Source organism: Thermobia domestica, chromosome 9 (assembly GCF_964235325.1).
Source record: "Thermobia domestica chromosome 9, izTheDome1.hap1.1, whole genome shotgun sequence".
Lineage (NCBI taxonomy): Eukaryota > Metazoa > Arthropoda > Insecta > Zygentoma > Lepismatidae > Thermobia > Thermobia domestica.
The window spans coordinates 167154853-167169832 of NC_137462.1; the positions used below are offsets into that span (position 1 = coordinate 167154853).

General features: G+C 33.8%; 1 protein-coding gene across 1 annotated transcript in view; it reads right to left on the minus strand.

Annotated features, from left to right (window-relative positions):
• The window catches only part of Hsl (hormone-sensitive lipase), a 75010-nt gene that overhangs the window by 38155 nt on the left and 21875 nt on the right, over positions 1-14980 (minus strand). The window contains exons 4-5 of the mRNA XM_081772149.1: positions 8033-8140; positions 930-1120 (exon numbers count right to left, since the gene is read on the minus strand). Coding sequence (XP_081628275.1) covers positions 930-1120; positions 8033-8140 — 299 coding nt within the window. The remainder of the gene's footprint in view (positions 1-929; positions 1121-8032; positions 8141-14980) is intronic.

Sequence of the window (14980 nt, forward strand, 5' to 3'; positions counted from 1 at the left end):
TGCAGTGCAGCGCCTCACCGCTGTAATGTGCTTGATGCGCTTCCAGCAGAAATCGAAACTACCAGGACTTCGAGCACCAAATACCACTACCCTAGGGAGGGCACTTGTGGATATTATGGGCTATTTTGAACGTATTCCACTCAGATAATATAAGATTGTATAGTTTATACATCAGTACATCTGTCACATATATTTTTTTCTTCATTATAATAATACGTATAAAAGTAACTATGCAAATCAAGAATGGATACAAAATACCATGTGACTGAATGATATGGTTGACAATGATAGGCATATTATACTTTTTTCCATTTTGTCTTTCAACATTGGGATTATATGCTTCTCAAGTTTATTCGCATGTTTATTGAAATAATACCTTATTACAAGTACAGTATATGAACTTAAGCATTGAATTGTACTTATGTAAAATCAAAGCCGTAAATAAATACACTTCCCCATCTCCCCACAAAGATTGGTTTGGAAAACAAAAAACATGATGGATTATACATTAAACTTTAAAAATGGGCGCTAGGTGGTGTCTCATAATCTTTCATCTTCCGCTAATAAACGCTAATACGACAGGCAGTATAGAAAGAGGTAATGAGTCCAGCAGGTGATGGATCTAAACACATGCTTAGTTTAAAAAATAAAATAAAAATAAAAACTTTTACTTCATTCCTTACATCTCTCACTTTGTTAACAAGGTTGCTGAATTCAGCCAGCATTCAAGAAATATTTTCAATAAACATGCTAGGTAAACTTGCTTTTATTAAAATTATTTTTTGATCTACTAAACTGAATATTTCAATAACGAATAAATTTCATAACCCTCAACATTTTTTTTAAAAAAAAGTAATAAAACAAAATATAGAACGTACAAGACTGTATATTGAAATTAGAATCTTCAAACTATTTTAATATCAACTTGCCATTCCTTCTCTTTTAACATCAGAAAGCAATCTCGCATGCACAGGAGCTGGACCAATATGTGCGCTTGGGACCGGAACTTGTATTGTCTTTCCTTCGGGAGTTACATATTCTAAGGGTTCTGGAGGAATGGATATGACTTTATTAACAGATACTGTCGGACACACTAAGCTAGGCAAACGCTGCATCAACTCTGGAATAAATGAAAAGCGAATTACAATTGAATGGTGAAAGAAAAAATATTATTTATAATGATATTTTGAACCATTTTAAATACAATTTCCACATAAATATAACTCAATATGAAATGCTTGTTATTGATTATAAAGTTGTAAACAGAAAGTAATTCTCATCTCAAATTTATGTTCGGTAATTTTTCTCTTCAAACTTTGGCGAATGATGTTTAACTTCACCCTAATATTTTAACAATCACTACCAGTGTTGTTAGAATCACTGATACAGAAGATAGAAATCAAGCCGTAGTAATTTATTACATCAATCAACAGGATACAAACACGAAGTATACTTTTGACATTACATGAATAAAACCTCCAGTATCACAAGGTTATATTCTAGAGTCTATTCTCTTTATTATTTTCATAATTGAGCTTAAAAACCATCAAAACCAAAAATGTTTGCTGACTGAGTTTTCTGTGTTGATATGTTTTTAGGAATACAGCTACTTGTGCCAATTTTGTGTGTGTGTATGTATGTACAGTCATGTCCAAAATGATTGTCGCATATCTATAACTGATTTGTGGGAATATAATTTGATAATGATTTGGCAGGGTACTTTTAATACTGTTACTATGTGTATAATCGGGAAATGTATACATGAGGTAAATTTCATAGGAAAAGAATTATAAATACGAAAATTACAATAAGTAAAAAAAAAAATGTTGCTAAATGGACAAGAAAAGTTTTTTTTCGTTATATTGTTCTTATTTACTGTTCTTTTGAATGAAATTTACCACATACATGTCTTTGCCGATTATACATACTAACCTTACAAGAAATACCGAAAGAAGTAGTTATCTAATTATTTTCCTACAATATATTTATAGACATGCGACAATAATTTTGGACATGACTGTACGTTATATATATATGCACGAAATGGATTTTCATTCAGTTTCTTTTTTTATTTCATGTTATTTTTAGTTAATTATTATTTTTTTCTGGGAAAATTAAACATTACATTCTAATATTAAAGAAACGAAAGGAAAATGATGCTCTAAACGTTACAACCTCGAAAATTTTGCAATACAAAACAAAGCCATCAGTGTTAGGTTGAAATTTATCCAGCATCTTTTTAAAATTTTATTTTATTTTTTAAAGGAGTTTCGGATGATTCGGGATGTTTTCGATACAAAGCCAACGACGAAGAACACAATGATTGATAGTTACTGCCGACGGAAGGGTTGGTTGTAGACATCATTTAGGTACTGTTCTGTGATTACAAGAGAAGAGGACAGAGTCTTTTAGCTTCTGAAACTGTATATGAGAAAAACGTCTCTACCTTGACGCGTTTATACTGTGGAGTTCCGAGTTAAGTGACTGCCTTCGTTCTTCCTCGTTCGTCTTTCTTTTGGATCCAAAAATATGGCTCTCTCTTTGAATATTCTCAGAATGTTTTCATCTCATGTGCAGTCGTTCTTCCAGAAAAAGTGTTCCGGGGGGCACTGCTGGTACTATTCTCTATTTATTATTATATTATAGACTATATGTTGGTTTCTCCGGGGGAGGGGCACTCTCAAAGCTCCGGGGTGGCAGTGCTCCCCCCCCAAAAAAAAAAAAAAACATGTCTGGAAGAAACACTGCTCATGTGGTCAATAGCCAACTATCGCATTAAAGTCAAGACTAAATTTTCAATTATAACTTCCTCGATGACTATCTTTTATATTGAGTAATAGCGTGCATTTCCCGGCGTTAATCTACTTTTATTTTTCCCACAAACTTCATAATTATATCTACTAGCTGAAATAACCATTCTTCTCACGGGAAAAATAGTTTATGGAAAATGTTTGAATCCCCTTCCCTCTTAGGATACGCATTTCAATGAAAGTGTAATGATAAAACCCGTAACATAATCTATTGCTGACAATTTTGAAACACTCCTCCCTCCCAGAATATGTTTTTAATCACAGTAAGTTGATAAATTTCCAGCTTGAGATGGGTACTATGTTCCAAAAGTCATTTCAAACGGGGTCAGTCGTTTTTCCGACCCTATAAATTATGAATTTGACATAATTTCAGTCATTTTCGACATTTTATTTTTAATCCCTTCTCAACCTCCATGTTGATAGGGATTGGACCTAAACGGCAGTTGGAGTATCATTATTCATCTCAACGTTCCGGTAACTATGACTTCAAGACTAATATTGGTCATTTTCGAGGGTCTCTTACCTCCACAATATTTTTTTCCAGACTGTAAATCATATGTGTATTAAGTTTCGTTGAAATTGCTCCAGACGTTTCAGAGTTACGCTGGAAAATACACACCTAGATACACAGACATCTATTCTTTTATTTATATATATATATATATATATATATATATATATATATATATATATCGGTTTTCAAAAAGTAGAGCCCATGGACTACAGGTCACTGTGCTACAAGTCAAAATAAAGTCTAAAACTGATGATAATATCTGATAATAATACGTCTAAAACTAATAATTTGATTATATATATCTAAAACTGTATACTTTTCGAGTCTTCGTCTGGAGACGCGAATTGCACTGTAACAACGTCGCAGATAAAGAACCATAGAGTAATCTACCAATCCATCAAATAGTTACACCGATTCTTTCCAGATGGCAGTTATAAGTCAATGACAAACGTTGACAATAGCATCATCTATTAGCGTAACAATCGATGTAACTACCTGATGGATTTGTAAAGCAATGCTAATGATTTTCAGTTACTCTACGACACTGACAAATAGTGAAATTTTCGACTCTCTATAGTGATTGAAGGAGGACCGGGAGGATATACTATTAACGCGTTGCTCCTGTCAAGAAGTAAAGAACAGAAGAATGAACAGCGACAAGCAACGCTTCCGTGTCAATTCCTAAGCCAGCTGACATGCTCAGTCTTGCCTAAATTTGGGCTTAAATATCATTGGGTATATCACCAATTAGCTTAACGACACCGAAAACTATGGATTCAACACTAATCTTGGTCATTTTGAACATTTTATGTTTCACCTCTTTTCACCCTCATGTCGATGGGGAATGAACTTGGATTTAAATGACATTTCGAGTGTCACTATTCATGTCAGTCACTCTGAAAAGCTATAGCTATCAGTCATGTATAACTATTTTTACATGTCACAACTCCTATTCTTTACTGGTTATAAGGGTGTCTTATTTCCTTACTACGGCTTCGGATGTGTCACTATTAATCTCAGTGAACTCTGAAAATTATAGATTCGACATTAATATCGGTAGTTGACAAATATTTTTATATGTCATCCCTTTCCACCCCTTTAGGATTGTTTCACCCTACTAGAAGCTGAACTTGGACTTAAAACGGCATCGAGAGTGCCATTATTCATTTCAGTGACCACGAAAGCTATGGATTCGACATTAATATTGGACGTTTTTGAGCATTTTTTCACGTTGCCTCTTTCTTACTCTCTAGGGGTGATTTTTTTTATTTGTTTCCAAATTGTAAGTTATACGTGCACCAAGTATGGGAAACTGCTCCAGGCATTTCAGAGTTATACTGGAACATATATACACACACATTCATCTCTCTATTTACGTATATAATATAAAATGACCACTTGTCACCACCCCATTCTTAAAAAAAAAAAATTTCAAACACCCTGGGACACGTTTCCGTTTATTTTAATAGTAAGTTTATATACTGAGCTTCATGTTCCTTGCTTGGGGGAGTCCGTGGAATACTCAATTTTTCGCATAAATTATTACATTCCGCTCCCCCTTAGGATATGCATTTTAAATATCATGATAAAAACCCAGTTCGGGGCAGGTCTATATATAATTTCAATCGGTTCTGTTATTTTTCCCTGATTCGATCACTAACAAGATCAGTTTCAGTTTTATACAACAGATAACTGCATCCAACTTTTAAGATTAACTTTTTCGATAGGTGACCACTGTTGCCTAGTTGTAGGTACATTTTATTTTCATTTGAATTACTTAGAAATTAAATTGAATGTGATTACACAGCGTCGTTTGTATTCCTACGCGAAATTGACTAAAATTACGGCTATCAAATACAGTTAATATGTCAGTTTAATGTACCGCATTTATGCTCTTTAGGCTACGGGAGACGATGATTAAGGCACGTGAACGATTATGGAAAAATTGGTGTAATGAGAAAGTGGGAAGAAACGGGAGTACCCCGAGAAAACCCAGGGACACGATGTTGTCTAACATAAACTTACTCTCGGCCGGGGATCGAACCACGAACCCCACGCACTAGAGGTAAGCGCTCTACCACTGAGCCACCGTGGTGCCTCCCTCTACAATTACTATATATATATATATATATATATATATATATATATATATATATATATATAGCGAAAATTTAACCACGTCCATACTATTTCTTCTCTTTGTACTATATTTTCCTGGAACAATTAAAACACAAATTAAGAATAATTCACGAAGAAACAGTAAAATTTCACATAAACAAGAGGAGTACTTTGACTCAATGGTAGAGCGCTCACCTCTGGTGCTAGGGGTTCCTGATTCGCTCCTAGGCCCTGTAAGCTTGAGGATAACAGTTCTCCTGTTTTCAGATTTCGTTTTATTTTTGTTCACATAAGAAGGATTAACGCTGTTTATGATGAGTTTTGTGATACTTTTTACTTAAATGTTTGTAACAAGCAAACGCATCCTAAGTATTTGTTATTTCTACTCCATATCTTATTAGAAGGGGACGGAGTTGGTTGATTAGTATGACTGAAATGTAGCTTTCAAACTTCAAACGTCACCTGATGATATTCCAATTTTCTGTTTTGTAATGTAATAATTTCGAATATCTACGTTATAAACCTGACTGCAAGCAAAAGACTATGCAATGCCTTCACTGTTACTTCTGAAATAAGAATATTAATTTATGAAAATAGTACGTGCTAGAACAGTCATTCTGAATTCCATGTAAATAGAAATACATAGATGAAGATAATTTATACTTATTACGATGCTTCAATGGAATTACCAAGATTATCCTCCATACATATTTGTCTCTACTTGATATGTCCTATTTTATCGTCTTAATAACGCGAGACGCAAATTGGCGAAAATCTTATATCAGGTACACTTACCTACAAAAGACAAAGAATCCTTGCGAAATGAAATTAATCTACAGTTTTTGTTTAACATCCTATGTTTACGCCATACAGGGTAAAGGAGACGGACGGATGATTAATTAAAAAGAATGATTATGAAGAACTGATAAAATGAGAGTGTAGCAGGAAACAGGAGAACTACGAGAAAACTCACACAGACACAATTACTTGCAAGGAATGTTACAGGATGCATATTTGTAAATTAAATACTACAAGGTTAGTACTACTTCATTCACGGACGCGATGTTGTTCACCACAAGCTTACATGGCCTCGGATCGAATTATGGACCTCTTCCACCAAAGATGAGCACTCTCCATTGAGATTACGTACCTCTCTCCCCCACAGCATTTATGCGGGTTAATCACGATTACTTACTAAATTCATCAATTACTTTTGTTAACTGTAATTAAGTTTTTAATCAACTGCAGAAAACTAGTAAAACATCATTGGCTACCTTATGACATGAAACGATGTAAATAAAAATAAACAAGTGAGTATCGTTTCACAGTGTGAAACTAAGACTTCCAAACTGTGGGAATTCAATACTCGATCTTGAAAAAGTGCATCTATAAGTCTGTTTCAACACAGTAATAAGATTATCAAATATAGAATATGATCCTCGGATGCTGAATCCATATAAAACGACATTACTGCTATCCCTTACTGTTTTTGTTCTATGCCGATAAAGGTAGAAACTAAAAATAGTTAATTTCAACCACTTCCAGTTTGAACAGACGGCTAAGATTGAAGATAGAACCTATTCTTGGGACACTAAATCGATTGGAAAATGCCGCTCCTTAATATCGTTTACAGTTTTTGATCTACGAAAATCAGTGTTGAAATCAGAAATAATAGTAAATTTGAATCACTTCTGATTTTAGTACAGTATTGTGGGTAGTCATGATATGTTGTCTTGAGACGCCATAGTGTATTTTATCCACTTCCGGTTTTGGTAGAGTGTTATAGATAGTCACGATATATTGTCTTGAGACGCTGAATCGTTTGAAAAAAAAAAAAAAAAACCTTCTTGCTATCTGTTAATGTTTTCGTTTTATGACAATAAACGTTGAAACTTGAAATGACTAATTTGAACCATTTTTGGTTTGAACAGAGTTAACAGAGGAGATGGAATCTATCCTTGGGACTCTGAATCGATAGCAGAAAACCATATATCCCGATGTCTCTTTGCGTTTCTGCTCTGACCTGTCGATAAACGGACAAAGTCGTTCTTTAAGACTTCTAACACTTGTGCATAGCATAGTTTGGGAGTCTAAAAGTACAAGCAACCACTTTTCATAAATAAATTTCCTCGTTTGAAAGGTTGTTAATGAGATGTTTATTAAATACGCGCCATATTGTAGAGTTGTTTATGCGATATTTATGTAGTATGAACGAATTTTCCCTTCTTCCCTCCAGGAATCTTAAAAAAAGCCTTAAATTTAAAATTTGGTTCGGATACGTTAAACGGTATGGTCTCTAGAAATGTGCATGTACGTGAGTGGGGGAGGAGGTCATGAAATATTAATCCGTTGAAATTTCGAATTGGATTTTTTCACTATCCTAGCATTTTTCTTCTCTTCTATCGTAACTCGAAATCAAGAAATAAACAAATTAGATTAAAGGAATGTTCACTTATTAAATGAAATCTAAATATAGGTGGGACAGTAAATATAAAATACAACAAAAATCACTAATAAACGGAAATGTAGATGTAGTCATGATCGATTTGGTTTTGAAGTAAGGGAAGACATACTATACATGAAAACTTACCTGTCTCCGACAGTAACCAGAAAGCTTTACAGAAATCAACTGTTGCATACTGTGAAATATTCACAATTCTTCGAGCTCTAAGTTCAGGATCTAACAAATACTTGCCTCCTGGAAAGAAATACGAATCACGATTAATTCTATTTAACCGAATAATTCATAAATCAATTATCCGCTTACATGCAATCAAAATATAAGCACTAAATAGTAACAATTTCTTTAGTAATACGTTTAATTAACGTATATAATACATTATCAGCAGTTGTAAAATTACATATTACGTACTCAACTTTTATATGGTCTTTAGTAGCAGACCCAAAGAAATCAATCTTATTACTAGAGAACACTCCAATATAGAATTTAAAATTTTATCCATTTTGAGGAAGTTACGTAATTTTGTTGTAAGTCAGAAAGGTAACTACTAATAACAGCATTTTGATGGTTACTTGGGACGCATTTTAAGTCACCCCATTTTAACTGCTACACAGACTTTCTTCCGGTAATAAGAATATGACATAGTGAAAACATGTAGATACTCACGCCTGATTAACCCTTTAAGAACGGCTTTAGCAACACGTTAGGGATTTATCTATTCATATGCCACGCTCGGCTCGAAAAGATTAAGTTATAGACATTTGAAAGCATTTCATTTCATCACCGAAGAAATCCTAAATATATTTCTTAACACCAAAGACGAAATAAAATTTTATAACTATATATAATTTAATTGTATCAACGTTTTAATGTACATCTAAAGTTATATTTTAATATTTCCTCTTCTATACTTCATCATATTCTTACATTCTTAGAGACAGTGTATTTTTGCCATCACAAATAAATAAAAGAAAAAGAACACTGGACTGCTAGGAGCTTGAACAATCCATCACTTGCCGAATAAGTGCTCTACATATATTTTTCATATTAAATTTGTTTGTTTTAACTATTCTCCTGGAAAATAATTATAATATCACATCTACTAATTGAGTAAAGAATTTATAACCCATTCTTGGCTCTAAGATACTTTTTATCACGAGTGCACAAGACACTTCATTGAACATTTATTTTTCAGTATATTTTTCTTTCTTATACATATAAAGACTAAAACGCAGAGTGATGAAAACGAGTGAATTTTCTTTTTACAAACTGCGTGATTTTTCTTTTGGGTACGATGCAGGTACCCCATAGATTTACCAGCGCCAGCCGAACTTCCAGTTTTACGTCCCACGGATATGTCATCTAGGCTAAAGGAGACTGTAATGATGAGAAATGAATGGAATGGTGGAATTAATAAAGTGGGAAGAAACAGGAGAACCGCGAGAAAACCCAGGGACACGGTGTTTATCCACCACGGAGTCCACTTAGCGTGAGTTACGATCGAACCAGGGTGCGAGCCGAACTTATTAAGAGAACAATAACACATTTATAGTGTGAAGTGTGTGTCAGAATCATATAACAACCAACTACTTTTTCGAAATTGCCAAATGTGTGTTATTTTTACGGACTGTTTCCTTCTTATATGAACGTACGGCCCTACAATAATTTAATTCAATTTTATAGTAAAATTGGTTGAAAAATTTTATTTCAGGCTGCGTGAATACGCTGTTCCACGTTATCCCAAGAAAGACTGAATAATTATTTCAATTGACATTGTCTGTATAAGTTTTTAATAGTGAAGTGCAAGAAAACCACATATACGCGTATAACAGGCTTTCCAACGCTATTTTTTTTAAAAAATATAGGAAATCACGACGAAAAAATATAGGTAGTTTCGTGAAGCTGTGAAAAAGGAACATTTCAATTATTTCCTGAAACATTTTGAAAGAACAAGGAACAAAGAAACTCATATAACAATATTTCTACCTATTAGAAGGAACATTAGCTCCATCACTTTCCAGCATGAAAAACTTGTCGTGAGGCAGTTTAGATGTGTTAATAGTTTTCGTAATAGCTTGAAAAAGATCTGAAGATGTAGCGGTCCCAAAAATGCACTGTCCAGATAATGAGTAACAAAACAATTGGTTGAAGAAGAAAAATATCGAATGTGAATATCAAACTGCCTATCAGTTGCTGCGTTTGTTGTTTCATCTACAGCAAGACTGAAGAAGTTATCAGAAGTTTTAACATCGTACAACGGTTTTTCATGTAAATAGAGACCAAGTAAAATGGGATGTTCCACCACGCATCTTTCCTTATAAAGTTAACCCTGTACGCTCAACAGATGTCACTGAAACAGAAAATTGGATATCAGAAAAGGAATGACAGAACAGGAAACGCACAAATGACAATGGAATACTGAAAACGCTACGGGGATGACACAGAAATACCGTTGTATCCTTCCTGGAACAACTATCTGAAATGTAAAATAAAATGTAAACATTCTGCAGCTGGGCTTTTAAGGTAAGATTTGACTATGTGTAACATACTCTACTATTATTTGCCTAAGTTAGTGCAAAAAGTATTGAGACGCCTAAATAAATTATTTATAATCTTTAAAATCACTACTCCATAGAACTTTTTAATCAATATGACGAAACTCGTTTATTTTTTGTTCCATTCTGTAGGTGTATGAATACTTTTTGCACTAACTGTATATTGTTTGGTGTAATTATCTTTAGACAATAAGCAGAAAAGGACGAAACACAGAAGAGTCTCCATTCAAACACCCTACTGTGGAGACAAAAGGCCCTCCAACCACCCACACCTTATTTCCCTACATTATTTTCACAAGTGGAAGTAGCAATACCACAAAAATATAGGTGGTTTCGTTAAAATATAGGAAATGTAGGAGTTAATAGGAAGAGACGCAAATATATAGGAAAAATAGGAAATATAGGAGCATTGGAAAGCCTGGCGTATAATAAGAGCATAATAATCATACCGTTTATGAGCGCATATGTCGCATGAGAACGGTGAAGTTATTTGTGTGTTTACATATTTCTTTTATTGTGGAAACTACTCAACAAATACACTATGTATAGGTAGTATTTCTGGTTTCTTTTCTATGGATGTTGACTTCAAGCTTTATCGCGTACATGTCTATGAGCTACTCTATGGAGAGAAATTCAGTTTCAGCATCTTCACGTCTCGACGTTTATATTTATTATATACCACTCTTATATGTGCCATAGCATCAAGAATATTCTATTTCTGAACGACTCATGGTATGTTTTATTTATTTTTTGATTTGATATCAAAGGTCCCCGAACAGATAGGTCTATAATTGTTTCTGTTGCTTAAAGGCCACTCAATATTTATATCAGTTGCGTTTCACGGTCACATTATTTTTATTGCATGTTAACAATATATTTCATTCTTCACAGAAACAGCTAGGTAGAGAATTGTTACATTATACCTAAGTATAATGTATCATGGTCCGTGAAATTTTGAACCCCCTGTATATTCATGTTCATGTTTGGCTTCAGAACAACAATTGAAAATTATTTTAAATAATTATTATATTTTGAGTTTAGCTTTAAATTGTAATATTCTGTCAAAATAACATATAGAAGTAGTGTCCATAATATTACATATAATATTTTATTAATATTGCATATTTTGTCTTTATTATTATGTTATGTGGGTTCAAAGGTGTACATTTTGTAGTTTCTTATAGGTTTTGTACTATTTTCAAGGGAATTTAGATGTAAGGAATCTTCACAACAAAACTCTAAAAATTTAATTCTGTAATTTCTTCAAAACATTTTCATTTTGAAATTCGGCCATGATGTCTTTTGGCACATCCCTTTGTTTAGGTAGAAATTATTTCGCATTGGAGCAGAGAAATCTGTTTCGTTTGAGGCTCATTCCAGATTTTATCATTGGTTCGGCTTCTTTTGATATGTCGAGATTTTAGGTGTTATCCTTTTGTTGCGTCACCAAAGAACCAATTAGCTCTCTTCCCCTTGTTATTCTTTGTCTTTTACCTAAAGCCGTGTTGGAGATAGGACATACAATTCAATTTCTTGTCGAAATTGTTGCAGAATGTGGAAAGTTTTGTGTAAAAGTCTATGAAAATTATTGTGACTGGTGTTAAATGGTCTCTAATTTGACAAAATAAGAAATTTTGCGGTGATGCAGTGCTCAATGGACGGTGAGGTGAAGAATAAAACAAATTAGCATCGCTGTATAGTGGCTGTCGAGAATAGGTATAACAAAGATGGGTATGTTTACTTAAATTTTTTGTATGCACAAGATGTGGAATTCGGTATAGAAGACCAGTGCAGATAAAAGATTTTCCTGTTTGATTTGTCTAGTCAAATATGAAGATATACGTAGAAGTCGGCAGTAAAGTTAATCATTGCATGGAATTTTAGACTGTTGTACTTTACCTCTCCACATGGAACATTAAATTGTGGTTTAGCGTTTTTTTTTTATTTTTTTTTTTTTAACCTCAAAATTTTGTTTGGACTGAAGTGATGGCTTACATATGCGTAGTGTTCGTGTATGATATTAACATGCAGTGCTAAAACAAAAGTTCTGTTTTCCTAGAAACTGCGATCACATCCGTCTATCATGTGAACACGGGTCCTACGCGGATAAGCCGGGGAGAAGGGGTCTCAAATAAAATGATTCGATTGTCGCAATAGAGAGGCTTGTGCTCCTTGTGAGTGCAAGTCTCATCCCATTATTATTTAGCAACATTTCAATAATGTAATTCCATAAGGAAAATACTTCACTCGAAATTACAATTTATTTTTGAGAAACAAAGATACTACTCCTAACGTACAAAATTTTAAACCTCTTTTGATTTGGTAGTAGTGAATCCAAATGAAATATTTAAAATTCCCAATTACGTGTTATATTTACTTTGAAAACCTGGTGCAGATATGCTTTGTGGGTGCATCATGGTATCTTCTGGAAACAGAATTTCTTTTTAATAGCTCGTGGACATTATCCAATCTTGTGTAAAGAGAATATAAATAAAACATTTAATAACTAACTAACTAACTAAAACTAACTCTATGGCCTATGGAACCCGGAGGTTCAGTGCCGCGTTAACAAAAGCTCTCCACTAACTTCTATCCTTAGCTAATTGCATCCAGTTTCTACTTTGTATTCCTATCTCTGCGAGATCCATCTTAATATTGTCCTCCCATCTGCGCCTAGGTCTTCCTAATGGTCGTTTTCCTATGGGTCTACCAGTCAAGACTTTGAAAGCGTTTCTACTTTCTTCCATTCTAGCTACATGACCTGACCACCTAAGCCTCCTAGACTTGACGACCCTAACAATGTTGGGCAAACCGTATAAACTATGTAGTTCCTCGTTATGAAGCTTCCGCCATTCCCCATTCTCGTTCCTCTTGGGTCCGAATATTCTTCTCAGGATCCTGTTCTCAAATACTTTCAGTCTATGTTCTTCCCTCAGAGTAAGCGACCATGTTTCGCAATAAAACATTTAATACCGTATTTATTAAATTTTGTCTGAAAAATTATATATATATATATTAAATTTCTTCGGTTTGATCAGTAACGTTTACATTACTACGTCTTTGTGACTCAGGTTTGATGTGGGGGCTAGGAATGTTAAATGTGTAAGAAAAAAAAATTCTATTGTAGTAGGTTAAGTTAGTTTAGGCTAAGTTAGGTGTAGGTTAAGTTTTACTGTGTGTTGATATATATTATTTTTACTGTGTCAAACTATGTCTATGATGAAAATATGAAATAAAAGACATAACGAAGTGAAGATGCTCCGTGCATAGAGCGCAGGTAGTGAAAAATGTACGCAAATCCTGCCGCCGGAGTCACTGTGTAAAGAACTTGAGAAGTTCTAGCCCACCAATCATCTGCTAAGTAGTTACATAAAGGAAAATGATTACGTAGATGAATGTCGGTATAATGTCAGTTTTGTCATTAGTAATATTGATTTTCGAATGTCAACATTTTTTTTTTTTTTTTTTTTTTTTAATTTTATCATTATCCTTCGAAATGTACATGTTGCCAGATTTTTCTGTCAAACCTGACATCAAATATCAACTTATAAAACAATTAATATGAATGATTTTTTTTTTTTTTTAATTTTCTCTTCACTAATGTTTAAGATATAGCTGTAGCATTTGTATAAACCCACAAAATGTTTCTTTAATAAAATGTGGAAGTTGTAGTCTGACAATTTTCTTTCCAAGTAGAATTGGGAATTTAAAATGTGTATTAAGCTCGAATAATATACACAGTAAAATCTAGATATGTAGTCAAGGTACAAAATGCATGAGCAGTATCAGAGGTATTTTAACTTTCAGTGGAAAGTGAGATTTCATAAGTTTCGAGTAAAAGTTTTCTTGGTGCGACCGACGTAAGAAACGACCGAATATTGTGAATTTTATTTTGGGTTCTCTGGAAAATTATCAGTTTGGATTTTTTTTTTTTTTTTTTTTTTAAATTTTCTGTTGCGCTAAACAATTCTGTTTTGGAAATTGTGGATTTTTTTTTTTTCTGGTAGGGCCATTACACACACAAAACACCAGATTTTCCGTAGTCCTCATTGCCAGCATAACTGGGAGGTCGACATCCTGTGTCGGTAGTTTGTGGTTTGCAACCTTTTTTACAAGGGGTTGCGGATGACGGACTGCAGGCCTGGATGCCGAGCTGTGAGTTGTGATGGAAGAGGCTCTGGAGTTATCTTCTTTGGGTAAATATGAGTTACATTTTCCGGGGACAACTGATTTGGTGAATGGAACGGTGATTGTTGGTAGCATGCCTACAAGGGGCCCAGTAGGTTCGCGATCACCAGTCAGTGATATATGTACACAGTCCATAGTGCTAAGGAAGGTGAACATCATCCCACATTATTTACTTAGTTCTACCATTATTTTATTTCTTTTTTTTATTTTATTTATTTACATAATGTGAAGTTAGTTTAAATATATATATATATGTATATTTTTAAGTAAAAGAATAATTTCTGCTACAGATAGGGACTTGGGTACATCTCCCTCATGCGGTTACAAATTTTAA